This window comes from Magnolia sinica, chromosome 18, assembly GCF_029962835.1.
Source record: "Magnolia sinica isolate HGM2019 chromosome 18, MsV1, whole genome shotgun sequence".
In the NCBI taxonomy this organism is placed as follows: Eukaryota; Viridiplantae; Streptophyta; class Magnoliopsida; order Magnoliales; family Magnoliaceae; genus Magnolia; species Magnolia sinica.
Window position 1 is genome coordinate 811,637 of NC_080590.1, and position 16,115 is coordinate 827,751.

General features: G+C 38.4%; 1 protein-coding gene across 7 annotated transcripts in view; it reads left to right on the forward strand.

The window, feature by feature from the left end:
* Window positions 1-4,433: 4,433 nt before the first annotated feature.
* LOC131232907 (dual specificity protein kinase YAK1 homolog) overlaps window positions 4,434-16,115 on the forward strand; it is a 33,746-nt gene continuing 22,064 nt past the window's right edge. For 5 of the 7 annotated variants that reach the window (XM_058229429.1, XM_058229430.1, XM_058229431.1 and 2 more), the window contains exons 1-2: window positions 4,435-5,059; window positions 10,994-11,193. In XM_058229429.1, the coding sequence (XP_058085412.1) occupies window positions 4,868-5,059; window positions 10,994-11,193 (392 nt within the window). In that variant the 5' untranslated portion in view covers window positions 4,435-4,867. Of the gene's footprint in view, window positions 5,060-10,993; window positions 11,194-16,115 lie in introns of all 7 variants that reach the window. The other 2 variants (XM_058229434.1, XM_058229435.1) reach the window with 1 other exon arrangement.

Below are 16,115 nucleotides of genomic sequence, written 5' to 3' on the forward strand. Positions count from 1 at the left end.
GCTCTATTCGGTGTCTCACTGGTCCTCGCAGCGCGTTCTCAGAACCATGGATTTTATGGCATGTGTCCTGCACATTTGCACAGAATGCATGGTTTCTCAAATCTGGCAATTGAACCCTTATAGCCTGTTTGGTCCATGGGATTAAATGGTATAGCATCGTATTAGATGAAATTAACACAATTATTGCACGATGATTGCATGTCTGGAAATGTTGTGGTATTTTGGCTATCCAATCACATGTTTAGAATAAAATTCTTGCCATGAGAAAAACACTAGATTAAGCAAAACCCTGTGGTGGACCATAAATTTGTAATCAATGAACCAAATTCATTAGTCACTTGTACATGTATATAACAATAATATCATATGTAAAGGGTGTATATGGATGGACATTATAGATAAAACACATGCATCAATGTAGGCCCCACATGTGTAGTGGATTTCAAAATCCACAGAAACTCCGTATGAAACCAAATGCAATTCCATCCCACCTAATGTAAACCCTTCCCACCCTCTCCAAACACAAGATGAATTTGGACGAGACCAAATGCAATTCCATCCCACCTAATCCCATCTAATACCAAGCACCTAACACCACCTTAGCTGGTAATCTGACCATCCCCTTTTTGCATCCTATCCACTAAATAAATGAGTAAAAGGGACCTTTGTAGAAAACTAGTGTCCCCATTTGTCCCCTTGGGAGAAAATTAGATCAGCCCTTCAACCAAATGGATCGCTGTTACATACTGTTTCAGATCATCGACTGTCAAATGATCTTGTCACCATGGCTTACCTGACGAGAGGATCATCACTTCTTCTTTTTTTTATCCTTTTGGCGGTTTATCTTGATAGCATGGCTAACCTTTTACATGGCTCATATGTTATGCAAAAGTGACATGTTGTTGGGAGAGAATGCTTTCTTTTACATCTATTTGTATTTGAACATTTCTTCATGTATTTTGTATACTTCCCCACCATGTAAGTTTAAAGTATGTTCAAATAAAAAAGTTACAATATGATTAATATGTTGCTATGTTTGAGAAATGCTATTCGCACACTGCTCATTACATGCCCAGAAACACACCCCCACATGCACTCGTGGATAACATTACAGGTTTGGTCTGGTTATCCAGCGGAATGAAATTGGACAATTTCCTGATCTCTTTTAGGGTTATAAACGGGTTGAGTCTAGTTAGAACAAGGGGGGTTTGGGACTGGACTAGTTTGATAATTGGATTTATATTTAAGTCCTACACTCGGTCCATTGGTAAATGTGTTGGGTCCAAGTCGAATTAAGCCAGTTCTAGTTTGGGACGCTGAGTACATATTAAGAGTATCTGTACTGAAACCTATTTCGTCCACTAAGTCGAGTTTGGAGCGGTAACTGAAGTTATGCCCTTGATAGAGCGGACTAGTAGGAAATGATTCATGTAGCCAACCCCAGTAAGCTGGGATAAGGCATAAATGATGATGACGATGTTGAGTTTGGGATGGGGATAGATTAGGCTGGTCTAGTTTCTATTCTTCTTTGATTTGGACACTAGTTGGTCGCCCAATCATGCGTTTTTTTCTGTTGGATTTTGACATGTCACCCAATTACAGTAATTATATTTATTACAAAATTTTAATTGTTTATTGGGTCAGGTCTGGTTCTGAGATGACCTTCGATGGTCTAAATTGAACAACTTTAGAAGTTGGGACTGGGTTGGGTCAAGTCCGATCAATTTTGAGAGGCTGCAAGCCTGCTCGTTTGATAACCCAGATGGCGTTCATGCCAAGGTGCTTAAGCTTAAATATTCATATTTGGAGAACAAATGGTCAGTAGTTCAAATTAGCATCAAAATCAAATTGTCCGCATGATTTATTATGCTCAATCATCATAATGTTGTTCCATGGCCATCGACAGGCTAGATTCTCATGGTACATTTAAGCCATTCGAAAAATTGGTGGTGACTCATCACATGTGGCATGTGTACAGCCCTTGAGACGGCCCAAAATTGATTTGGTTAGCCCTTTCCCAAAAATTCATAAAATCCTTATTTCCCATGCCGGTTTTCATAATCCATTTGTCGATAACAGAAATGACATGTTAGTAACATGGAGAATGTCACATGAAACTGAGCTGGATTAAATGGGGTTAAAACAACTTATGCCAAGATCAGTTTAAAAATTGACTTGACCATACAAGCCGCACTCAAGCACAGCTTAAAAGACCAAGTTAACAGGTCCAAGCCTGGTCAGAGTCAAGCCAGGCTCACGACTTGGTTCATTGCCATTCCTTACCTAGGCCATTCAAATTGTAGATTCCATTTTAGATAGAATATACTCAGGAGAGAAGGAAACGGGGCCTACATTTCTGTGTAAACGCACTCCAATCTGTACGTCAGATGTGCTGCTTAAAAAAAACTTAGGGCCTGAAAAACAGCTTGCTCCAAAAGTCGAGCTGACACGTAACAGTGAAAAAGTAGACATGGAATCCCCACTGTTGATTTGCGTGGGAGGCCGACTATGTTGTTTATATACAACCCATTCTGGTTAGACCTTTCATCTAGCTTGGAAGGTTAAGGCCAAAAATCAAGAGGCTCCACATCTCGATGAGACCTTCGTGAACATCAAAGGTGAGTTCCCATCTCAAGTTGTTCCCTCTGCTATGGCCTACATGTGCTTTTGATTCAGCTGCTTTCGTGTACCAGGGGTTTCATAAGGTGATGCATTTGATAGACAGGGTATATGATTTACGGACATCATGTGGGTGGGTCCACTTCTGCCTGGTACCATGTTGCAGGGGTAAACACCTTATTATAAAATCGCACTTTTTAATAAACCATAATCATCCAATTCATGGCCCACTGAATGAATGGATGGTTAAAAGAGTAAAATAGAAAGTGGTTCAAATTTAAAGGAGATAATGGGAGGGTTAATATTAATGTTATTTTCACTGTGCAATTTTTTTGCTACGTTTCATCCGTAGTTGGGTTACCAGGGTCACCACTATATTTTAAAACGGTGTGCAAAGCTAACAGAGCAGCGTAGCCGTCCATCTGTGGTGGGAGTGTTTTTGTCTTTGGCGAATTAGTCATTAATTACTATTAATTTTTAAAAATGATAGCAAACTACAACTCTAGTGTCACGTTGAAGAGAAATAACTAAAAATTGGATGCAAGGGATACCCCTTCTGACCGGATTCTGTTGGTATCTGTTGGAATCACCATGATGTATCTGTTTTATCGCCGCTTTCCGTCACTTTTTAAACCGAATGAACCTAAAACTGAAATATATTCATAGCTCAATTGAATTAGACCATATAAAATAGTGGGGATTGAAACTATATATTGTTGAAATCTTATTAGGACTATAAATTTATTAGATCTAATTGATATTTATATTTCTATTAGTATAGGTCAATATGACCTTATGAGCGGGTTACACGGAACAGGAACGAATATCCCCGTGAGCTATAGAATAATTTCAACGGTGTACATCACTATCCCTACCGTGTCCTGTACTATGGAGCACTTCAGCTTAGGATATACTTCAATTTTGAGCTCATGCCTCGAAATGAGCTGCCGAAACGACGAACGCGTGGGTAAAGAACGTAAATCACTGAGGGCCCCCGAAGTGCAAAGCTATGTTCGGGTCGCCACGCAATACCTCCCAGGTCGCCACGCAATCCCTTCCAGGGGGATTGGCAAATCCTCCCTGCCACCAGCCCCGTGGCTAGTGGTCGGTGGTCTGTGGGCCGTACCATGATGTATGTATTTCATCCATTCCGTTCATTCATTTTTAAACCTAATTTTAGGTCTTGATAACAAAAATTAGAGATATAAATCTCACGTCGTCCATACCAAATGAAAACAATAGTGAGTGGATATCCATCATTAAAATCCTCCTAAGGCCCTTTGTACTGTTTATTTGATATCCAATATGTTAATTAGGTCATACAGGCCCAGATGAGGGGAAAAAACAAAAATTAGCTTGATCCAAAGCTTTTATGGTCCCCAAAAATTTTTTAATGGTCGACACTCATTCAACACTGTTTCCTATAATGTGGTCCACTTGAGATTGGGATATACCTCAATTTTGGTCTCGTACTGTAAAATGATCTGTAAAAATAGATGGACAGCATGGATGAAACACATACATCATGGTGGGGCCCACAGAGCACCGACCATCAGCCATTGGCTGGTGTCAGGGGGAGTAGCCAATCCGTTTCCGTATATATATATATATATATATATATATATATATATATATAAAGGACGGATGAGATAAGCTGAAACGTACGGCTAAGCAAATCTTCTCCTTCCCTGATTCACATTACCAAAGGTAAGTAATCACGAATTAATTAAAGGAATAACTATGGTAGGGTCAAGCTAACTCAAGATTCTGACCATGGTTAGATAGCTGAGATAAATACACGAGCTTTGCAGGCAGGCCGCTGCCTAAAATCGTCAGAATTAGAGCGACGGAGGCGGAGGAAAAACAGTCCTTCGCGGACCTAATTCCGTCCATATTCATCGCTCGAACATCCCACATCCTTCATCAAAAACCCTAAAATACTCTTTCCCTATCTCTCTGTCGTCTTCCTCTCCCTTCCATTTCCCGTCTGCTGTCGATTCCCATCGCGAATTTTCTGGTTTCTTATCCGTCGCGATCGGGGGATTCGATATCAGTCGACAGGATTTTCTAAATCGGATGCTGTTGGGGATTTTCCAACGAGAATGGGATTAGAATCTTCTGGAACCGCATTGCATCCGCCACTGATCCGAGCGTAGGTAAATCTTTGATTATTTTCCTGCCGTCTGTTCCGATTCCCTCAATGGTGGTGGTCGCTTTATTGATCGGAGCTTGATTTGAGGGTTGGGTCATGGACGAGGCTGGTATCAGCAAAGAAGACGAGCATCCTCCTCGTGAGGCGGCTGGCCACCGGTTTTCCAAGCCATCATGGAATCCGTGCTGCCGAGCTTTCCGTCCGTATTCATCGCTGCCTCCATCACCGTGTTCTTCCACTGGAACAACCCGGAGATCCAGTTCTTTGCGGGTCATCGTAAAAAGACCTGTAAGTTCTTCAAAACATTGTTTGTTCATCCAATTGTCTTTAGATATGGCATTGATTGACTTGGAATTTGGCACACCACAGTTCAATTATTTTGGAACAGAGAATACAGTCTACCGAGGGCAGTGAAATTTCAGGTTTTTTGTTGGAATTAAAGTAAAACCCACTATGGAAGCTTGGCTAATAGCATTGTGTATGCTGGTCAAGATCGTCTCAAGCCGTCCCGTTGTCATTTCTATTAACTAAACGTATGTGATTGACCGAAACACCTACAATACGTGAGAAACTTCACTTTGGTAATGAGTTTTGAAAAAAAGAACTTGGAAAAACATTCTGTTTTTTTTTTTTTTTAAAATTTTTAAAATTATTATCATGGAGTTGTTTTGCTTATGGAAGCTATGATTTTTAATAATTTTTGTATCTGATACAGGAGATTTCATTTTGTAAGAATCATGGAAGCTTCAAATTAAAACAAAGTAGTATGAAAATGAAGTGGGAGCTATTTATTCGATAAATTGTTGCAAAGTAAAGGCTCTTATGTTCTTCATTGAAGCATGGTAGTTCAATCAAATGCCCATGCTTCAGTCAATCATCAGACATGCAGATGCCCAAGACAAGATGCTTTAAATCACCTGTTCATGTAATCTCACTACTCAGGAACTAGCTAAAGAAAAGCTGTTGGCTAGTGCTTAGATGTCAATGTACCATGCAGAACCTCTGATGTGGTTAAAGGAGACATTATTTTCTCTAATTATCAATTTGTTGAAACATAAAAGGCTACTCAATCAGCAAGAATGGATGATTGATGATTCATATGCCCCTTTCGTGTAACAAACAAGGAAAAAAGGTTGACGTGATTGCGTGTATTCGCAGGGATTAGTCTCACTTCAAAAAAGGAGGTGGGGACACCCTGTGTCTTCAAAAAAACAAAAAACAAAAAAAAGTTGAAAAACTAAATAGATGAAAACAAATCCAGCAAAAGGACAATGGAGCCCCCTTATATTGGAAAATCAGGGAAATCACTTGGCGGAAAGTACAACAATATATTACAATAATAATGGAGATAGAAATTCTCCACTACTACTAAGGTCAAATACTCAAGCAGAAGAGCTAAAGAAAATCCAAGGATTTAAGCTACAACATCATTAAGCATTATTTTCATATGAGCAATTGAGCTGCCTTTACAAGATGATGCATATCCGTAGGGTCTAGGCACCTTCCTCCAGATTCAGTTCCTGGAGTGTTATTCGAAGGCCTTGCGCTAAATGTCATGGAAACCTGATTCGATATCCTAGATGTTGCACAAGAAGTATAGGGAATGGACTGTACTTTTAGGAATTAGGTTAGAGACCCTCATGGAGAGCTATGTGCATGCCATGCATATGAAGTCGTGTTCCTAGAATGTCGACTGAAGAGGCTGCATCGGTGGAAAGAGATTTGAGAGATGGAATGCACAAAGTGGATATAGAATATTGTTTTTCTTTTTCTTTTTTCCTCTCTCAAAGCTGATGCAAGTGGAATTTCTACATCATTATCTTAGCACCATATCTTGGATATAGTGGAATGGCGGAATGATTCATGTACCAGACTCGAATCAGTTGGGGTAAGGCATAGATGATAATGGTGATTAACTTAACATTACTAATCTCACCCCTCCTTATAGGAGACTCGAGTCCTAATTTACCAATCAAAATTTATCAAGTGGCCACATTGCATTTATTAATCTTTAACAAGCTACACATTATGTCCATTTAAAGGTGGACAGGTGGAATCTTCTCATTCACTCCCAAGAGATAACATCCAAGCCAGTAAGTAATTAACTTGTGCAACCATATCATTGGAGTCTCAAGCATGGTTCATGTTAAGATTTCTCCATATCATCATACGTCCACAACAAGCTCAATCTTCCTCGAACTCTATGCATGACATGGATTTTTCAGCGTCTACAAAGAACGCATTCTTTGATGGTGATAATTGTTGAAGCTTTTCTATTGTTAATGCTTCTACCTTTTTTTTTTTGAAAGGCAATCATTTATTAATCTAGCGATACTGTATACAAAAGATTTCAAAACAGGCCAGAGATTTAGAAAGGAAAAACTAAGGTCTACAACATTTACAGAGAGAGCCCACCACTAAACGAAGTGTTTAGCCCTATTGAAACAAACCAAAACATGACCACTTTTCTAAAACAACACTTGTTCCCATAATGCCAAACGTGGATGGTTCGGTGAGGTGAGCTTTTTGAAGAGGAACCGTTGATAATTTGAATAAGGATTTTGCAGAGGATTGGCCAAAGTTCTCCTTAAATCAGATCATGGCATCATTGACCCTAACTGTGGGCTTTGCCTAACTAACCTTAAGAGATTGAGATCTTCAGTTTCTTCATCTAAGAGGTTCCTATGACATGACGGGGCACATATTCATCTCCTATTGTCGAGAAGCATTGTGCAACTAGAATCTCTTTTGAAGGGGAGATTTGCGCCAACCGCGGAAAAACACACTCAACGATTTATTAACTAGCCAGATGTCCTTCCAAAAACGAATCCTTTTGCCAATTCCAAATTAGAAAGCCACCCCTACCAAAAATTTGCTTTTTAGCCAAGCCACAAATTTTCATGGATATGAAGCTTTGTATAGTGATGAATCCCGGGTCCCACCATTCCCCTACTTAAAGCCCATGTTTCCTCCCAACGGTAGCTTTCCATAGGTATCGACCTTCAAACTAAACCTCCATAACCATTTACCAAGAAGAGCTTCTTTTGTCGCTTCCAAGGACCTTAGGCCGGCAGCTTCTCCATCCCGACGTTTGCATACATCACCCCATTTCATCAAATGGAATTTATGCTCGTCGGATGCTCCTTGACATAGGAAATCCCTTCGAAGTTTTTCCATCTTGTCTACCACCGATTTGGGCAATGGAAAAGTAACATAAAATAGAGCGGTAGATTCTACATCACCTCTTGATTAATGTCAATCTTCCTCCCATAAAGAGGTGTCTACTTTTCCGATTTGGGAGCTTCCTTTCGACTCTTTTTATTACTTTAGCCCATGAGTGTTTTGCCGGCTTTCCCATGCATAGTGGGAGATCGAGGCATGAGGAGGGAAATGATGCCGCCATACATCCGAAAACTAGAACGAGGTTGAGCATCTATCATTTGAAAGACCAACCCCAAGAAGCTTGCTTGAGCTAAATTCACCTTTAAACCTGAACCTGCGTCAAAATATGTGATGATTTTTCTCAAATTGTTGACCTTTTCTTCAGATGCATCGCAAAAGAGAATCCTGTCGTCACTAAATGCCTTTGCTGTTCAGTGCCCTTGCCACCGCATGATCTTTCGTGTGATCCATTTTTGTTGTTCAGCTGATTGGTTGTTTAGAATTTCATTGCTTGGGCCATTTTATTGTTGGTAATTTTACTGCTCAAACATCAACACCTCCATTACTAGAGATCCCTCCACTTTGTGGTAAGATCATTTTGTTTTAGAATGGTCCCTATGGCCCTGGACCCCCCTCCAAGTACCAATTTCCACATCGTCTACTGTGTCAACTAGTCCTGCACGATCCTAGACTATTTTACTATAAACAAGCACTTAGAACAAAAAGAATAAAATCTTCTGCATACATATACCACTTTGTCCACATCCATGGCTACTGCTTGGTTCACATTGGGGCTCGTGTACGGGAAACCATTGTCTCGATGGTTCCTTGTATGTTGAGAGCATAGTGTCGAAATCCTACAGTTTATGATCTAAGTCGAATCTTAGGCAAAACAATTTGAATCCCACCTTGAATCCCTTTTTTAGATGAATCCTATGATTCTGTGATTTAAATCCTACGATTGACTATTCAAATTAATTATACTTGTTCTCTTCTTTTTTGAATTTTATTTGGCTTTATGTTTATGTTTTTAAATTGGTGATGGCTTTAAGAATCTTTTAAAACAGGTCAAATATTTCTTTTATTCTTTATGAGATATTAAATGACGGATCCTCTCTTCAACCTTAAATTGAGGGTTTCCTTATGATTTTTTTATACAAGTGTTTGAGAGATTAAATTAATCTATGACTTGTCTAGAATGCTTTTCTAGATGTTTGCAGTCATGCTGACATATATGTATTTCGGTAATGATCACTAAGATTTGACACGCCTTTGCTTAGGATTTGACACGACATGGATCTGTAAATCGTCATGCCTAAGATTCGACTTAAATCTTAAATCGTAAAATATATGATTTTGACAACTGTGATCATGATATGTATACCTTACATAGGTTCTCAATAGCCATTATCATGTCATGTATTACATAATATGTATACCCTATTATGATTTGCGTATGATAAGGGTTTTGACAACATTACTTGGGATAGATGTCCATGTTATTGCCATAATCAATGTTTTAAATATCGACGATATTGGCCGATATATCCTACGATATATCTTGTATCCCACTTGTGTGATATGAAACGCACAAGTAGTGGCGATATATCCCACATGTTCAATCCAATTAGCATTTTCAATTTCCAATCCCGTTTTTTATTTTTATTTTGTTGAACTTATGTTAAATCAGTGGCAAATGGTTGCAAATCCATTGGTTCTTCACGTTTTGCTTGAAAAATCATGGAATTAGAGCTTTGATTTTGATATCCATTGGTTCTTCATGTTCTCCATTTTTTTTTATTTTTTTTTGAAAGTTTCCTTCAACCAGTTGTCAATTGAGACTAATTTCGAAGTATTTAGGAGTATTTGATGAAATGATCATCACATACACTTTAATTTTGAAATTTGAGTGTATGTCGTTTGATTTGGGAAAATTCAAAATTTTCCCAATTTCTCCCAAATTGCTTGCAATGTTGCACTCCAAACATGAAATCAAGAATGTATGAGGGATGATCTACTGATTTGTTAAGTCCTTGCCAATTTGCGGAAAATAAAAATTATTTTTTAATATATATATATATATTGAAATTTTCCTTCAACTAGCTATCAATCGAGACTAATTTCGAAGTATTTAGAAGTGTTTGATGAAATGATCATCACATACACTCTAAATGTTATGCATTCAATTTGAATATAGTTGCATTAGTTTAATCAGACAACGCATAGCTTAGGACCCTATACAAATGAAACCTATTACATACGCTTCTTTTTTGAGATGGTATGATTTAAAGGTATGTTAAGGTCTTTTTTAACAATCCCTGAAGTTTCATTGAAAAATTCAACGATTTTTCCAATGTTTCCCCATGTTTCTCAAAAAGTGTGATAAATTACCCGATACAAATGATATATCCCGTGCGATAACCGATACGTATTTGTATACCAAGGATGCGATGTGTAACCCGATACCGATATTTCAAACACTGGTCGTAATAGAGCATGGTAAAAATCTCCAACACATTGTTACCTAGGGACCATAACTTGATAAATATCCACCACCCTGTCCACCTTTCATTTCTCTTTCTTTCTCAGTAAAATTTAATAATTGCCTTTAAAAGAATCTTAGCTAAGGATCTTGTGGGTAGCTAAGATCACTTGGTAGCCATTTAGCCTATTGAACGAGGGATGACCTTCCTGCTAAATATCAATTATGCTAATAAAAAAAAATTGACCTTCTTTTTAGATATATTGTTAGTAGCATTACACTAATTCATGTAAGTTATTTGGAAGGGAGTTCCCTGTTGGTTTTTTTTTTTTTTTTTGACCTTCTTTTTAGATATATTGTTAGTAGCATAATGCAATGAAATTTCTATCAGTTTATTTCTTTGAAATGGGGTGGCTGTTCTGGATTGGTGGACACTGCATCAGCTCATCTTAAAATTGCACTCTTGTTTTTCTCATGCTTGGACCTTCTCTTAAAGTGATTGGGATGTGCTCTATAACCTTGAATTTTGTTTTAAATTGAAAAGAAATTCAGCCTGGAATTTTTATTTGTATGTGCAGCTGGTTGCAAGACTAACCAAGGGCATAGTTGAGACATACCAAATATGTAACCCGGCATTCAAGTATTCTGAAGACTTGAATCCAAAACGTTTCCTTACAAGCCCATATGTCGGAGTGCTGAATGAAGGCTATGATAATGAAAACTCAGATCTCATTTTGCATGTGAACTTTGCCTTGGTCAATTTAGGCTCACAGCAAAGGTTTGGCTCTTTGTCCTATTGGTTATCATTTTGTCGATCTTGAAATCTGCAAATATTCTTGCAATTAAAAAAAAAAAAGGGAATCTGTAAATATTCTATCCTCCTATGCCTACGATACTCTGCATCCAAAAATCTGTTCTTTGAGAAAAACGAGGATTAATTGAAAACTTAGTATTTCTAGTCTAGATTGTTATTTGCTGTGGTTGTTATGACTTTTCATCTTAAGTTACTTGGTGAAGACACTCGAGCAAAAATATCACCAATCACTATCATCTTTCGATTTGCAAATGCAAAATATGTCAGCCATATTTGTGGTTAATAAAATGGTTTTGCCATATGAAGATGCAATGTTGAATTTTTGAGTACATCCTTTAAGGACTTAGTGAGCTACAGAGGGGCTTTGACATTTGTGGATGGTTCAGGTTGCCAAAGAATTATGGACAACTGTCCGCATTCAAGGGTAACAAGCTATTGATTAAGGGTCATATCATGCAATGAAAATGGGTGACAACTGATTGAATGTGCCTAGATGAGTTAAGGTTGGCCAAGCAATCTAATAGAGGATGGTTCATGCCCATCTAAGTCATTCCTTTTGTGACACTTTTTCTTAAATGGGCAGTCATTACCCATCTCCAACCAATTACCATTTTAATTGGAAAACCAAAAATAGGCCCTAAATGAGGACGGCAATTTCTCCCGTATTGCACGTGGAAATCTGAAAAACCCTTTATACGGTGGGATATGGCAATCCTCAGGGTGTGGATGGAAGTTGTAAGAAAAGACTTGATGACCTATAGTTTAACTGAAGGTCTGGCCCTTAATTAGAGCGGGATTGCAGAACATGATTCATGTAGGTGACCCCAATTAATTGGGATAAAGCTTAAATGATGATGATTGATTCAATATATGAGCGGGTCTGGTTGGGTTGGCCCAAACTCGAGCTTGACCCATTAATCTAAATGGGGCTACTTTTTTGGTCCGAGCCTGACTTGTAACCTAACTTGACTTGGCCTCAACCTGGCTGGTTGAGCCAATTGACCCATGGGTCGATTCAACCCATTGCCACCCCTAGCTTCTTTCATCCTCTTAGCTATTGGCAGTGTTGGAAATCCATCCTCTAGTAAGTGTTGTGGAGCCATTGTCGTTGCAAGGGTTATAGAGAACTCATCGTCGATGGAAAAGAGTAGTACACTTTGGTATCAAAGTACTCCTAGCATGACTAGTATAACCAAGCTTGGGCCTGGTGTGAGCATGCTTGCTCTTGGGCTTGGATCTAATGGGAGTGGGCTTCAAAGTCAAGGTGTAGAATATTTAATACACTCAATGAGCACCAAACTAAAGCGAAAAAAAAGAGGTAAAGTAACCTTCTTTTTTTTTTCTAAAATTTAATAAAGTTACCTTCTTCGCAAATCGTCCATAGAAAACCCATTATCTTCTATTTCGATCTCACCTATGATATAACCTAGTGATGCCGACAATTGGAAGGGTGTTGTTGGGAATTTTCTTTTAATTGACCCATTGGAGATTCTACAGTAGAGTGGATTGGGTGAGCATAAAAATATCACCATCCTGTGAAAATCACAACTAATTTGGGTCATTTTTGGTGCTTTGATTAGGACATGAATTACAAGGGCCAAATGAGCTTTGATTTTTGTCGGACGTTATCTTTGTTGTGGCTTCAATTCAAGAAAAAGAACTTCGGTGCGTCAATATCAAAGTAAAACTTATATTGCACAATGAGTATTTAACAAACCACTGGAGATAGGGAGAGCTATTACCTTGGGGCCGGTGATTGTCTAAAGGTGCACGGGCTTTCTCTACAAATGAGTAAAATGTGGTTTACTAAGTTCATCCCACACCCTAAGGACACTCTCTCTCTCTCTCTCTCTCTCTCTCTCTCTCTCTCTCTCAAGGAAGTACCATTAGGAGGACTGTCATGGCCCACATATATAGAAAAAAACCTTTTGGATTTTCAAGTGCAATATGGGAGAAATTTCCCTATGGTTGCATATAGCGTGAAGCAAAGTAACAAAAAATTCAGGTGCAAGAGTAGGGAAGCATCTCTTTCAATTCAAAATGTGAACAAGTATAAATAGGTAGGAAGCAGGAGCGAGATTCTGAAGTGGGAGCATCCCCCAGTTAGAAGGATCCTGCAACTGCCCTTATTTGGTGTTCAATTTCTTAACGGGTTAAAATTGGATAAGCCTACGTAGAAAAGAAAATGGGATAACACTTAGTCAAAAGGAGGGTATTGGCCCCTTTGCCCATGTGACCACACGTGCCAACATCTCTCACTTGACCAATAGGGCTTATTTCACTTAATGTGTCATAAGGTTTGCTCACATAGTCACACTAAACTGTAGTTTTACCCATTATGATAACACCACCCGTAACATTATTATAACACCGTTTAAAAAAAAAAAACACCATTATGACATCAATGAAAATTGATTGCCATAGACCACATGGTGAGTTATAGCAAGGCTACATCACATGACTATACATCGTCTACAATGTATGATCAAATATCACATATACAAAACAATGATCAATATCACAAAATGCACATCAATATATAACGAGCCCAAACACATTAGCAACCATGAAGTTACCTACTGCTTGAGCATAGGGAACGTCCAATGGTTTATCACTCATGAAACCATGTGGTCTCGAGAGTTGTATACAGTGTTTTCTCCTTGCCCTCAACTATCATTCTTAGTAAATGTCAATCTAGACTTACAATAAATAATCGTGTTACTGAGGAACAAACTTTTAGCATCTCTAAACTACTAAACAAATATGGGCTTCTAAAATATGAGAGAACAATCAAGAGAGATCTCTCAATAACACCCAATTACAAAAAAATATCAATCATGCCCTATCTTGTTACTGCAGCATGCTACTGTAGCACATTCTGAAAGAGATGCGAGGTGAAGGAAATTATATCATTAGTAAAGGCGATAGGGTGAGTTTCCAGCATGATTTCTGGCTAGATGATCATCTCTTGGCAGTTGCTTTCCCCCTCTTCTCCCTATTTGTTGATAAAGAGGCAAAAATATCTGATTACCATGATTTCATGGGAGGCTTTGTGGTGTGGAATGTTAATTTCTGAAGAAATCTTCTTGAGGAGGAGAGATCGTTCTTTACAAGGCTCTTGAATAAGCTGCATGAATGTCAACCTTTTGGAGGAAGATAAGAGGATTTGGAAATGGATGAAGAATGGTGAGTTCACTTCTATATCTTTCCTCCTGAGGATTTTTGATCTTGATATGGTTGAATCCCAGGTTTGGAAGGCTTATAGTATTCCAATTCAGCTTAGGATTCAAACATTCATTTGGATTGCTATGTTAGACAAAATCATAACCTCAGAGTCTTAGACAATCTCAAGAAGAGGACACTTGCAATCCCTAACATGTGCATCATGTGCAAAGAAAATGAATCTCTTCCTTCATGGTAAGGTAGCTTCAACCGTGCGGTGTCATTTCCTCACCCTTTTTGGGTTGTCCTAGTCAGTGTTCGAAATATCAGTAGCATGCAATGTATCGCACCCTTGGGATACAGATATGTATTTGTTATCGCACGGGATATATCCTTTGTATCGCATAATTTATCGCACTTTTTGGGAAACATGGGGAAACATTGAAAATTTTGTTGAATTTTTCAATGAAACTTCAGGGATTATTAAAAAAGACCCTAATACACACTTTTAAATAATAACATCTCAAAAAAGAAGTGGACATAATAGGTTTCCTTTGTATAGGGTCCTCAACTATGCGTTGTTCGATTGAACTAAGACAACTATATTCAGTATCCACCCCGTTCATCCATTTTTTTCATATCATTTTAGGACATTATCCAAAAAATGAAGCAAATCCAATAATCAGGTGGACCATACCATAGGAAACAATGATGATTGACCATTAGTGGGCCACAAAAGTTTGGATCAAGCCTATAATTGTTTTTTCTCTTCATTCAAACTTATGTGAAGTTATCAACAGATTAGGTGCCTAATAAAATATAGGGAAAATCAAGGTACACCCTAAGAAGTTTTTAATGGTACCATGTTCAACCACCATTGTTTCCTTGAGTATTGTCCACCTAATAATTGGATCTTCTTAATTCTTGGGATCATGTTGTAAGATGATATGAAAAAACGGATAGATGGAATGAATACAAAATACACACATCAAGTTGGGCCCCATGGTAGGGGTTGTACATTCTTGGGTGAGGCTGGGTCTAACCTAATCTACTCTCGCCACCACATTGGATCTTATCATATTGAGTAAACTTTGTTGGGCCCACCATAAATGTATGTGGTTTATCCATGCCGTCCATTCATTTGTTCAGCTCATTTTAGGGGTTGAGCACAAATTTGAAACGTATCCAATGCTCAAATGGACCATACCGCAGGAAACAGTAAGAATACTGATTTCTACCGTCGAAACCTTCCTAGGGCCTAAAGTGATGTTTATTTTTCATCCAACTTGTTCATAAGATAACAAAGGCATGGATGAAGGAAAAGAATAAATATTAGCTTGATCCAAAACTTCTTTGCCCCCAAGGATTTTTCGTTTAATTCACACTGTTTTCTGTCGTGTGGTCCACTTGAGCTTTGGATATGCTTCATTTTTTGAACTAAAATTATAAAATTATCTAGTAAAATAGATGGACGGAGTGGATAAAATGCATTAATTACAGTGCCCCTTGCAGAGTTTACTCAATGTCCCGTAATATGCAATCCGCTTCCCACCACACTGGCAAGACGAAGGACGCTGATTTCCCACGGAAGGCTTCCTGCGCAAGGATGCTGGGTGGGCCCACTATAATGTGTTAGAAATCCATTTCGTTCATTCATTTTGTGAGCTCATTTTAGGATGTGCGACCAAAAATGAGGTGAATACAAAACTCAAGTGGGTCACACG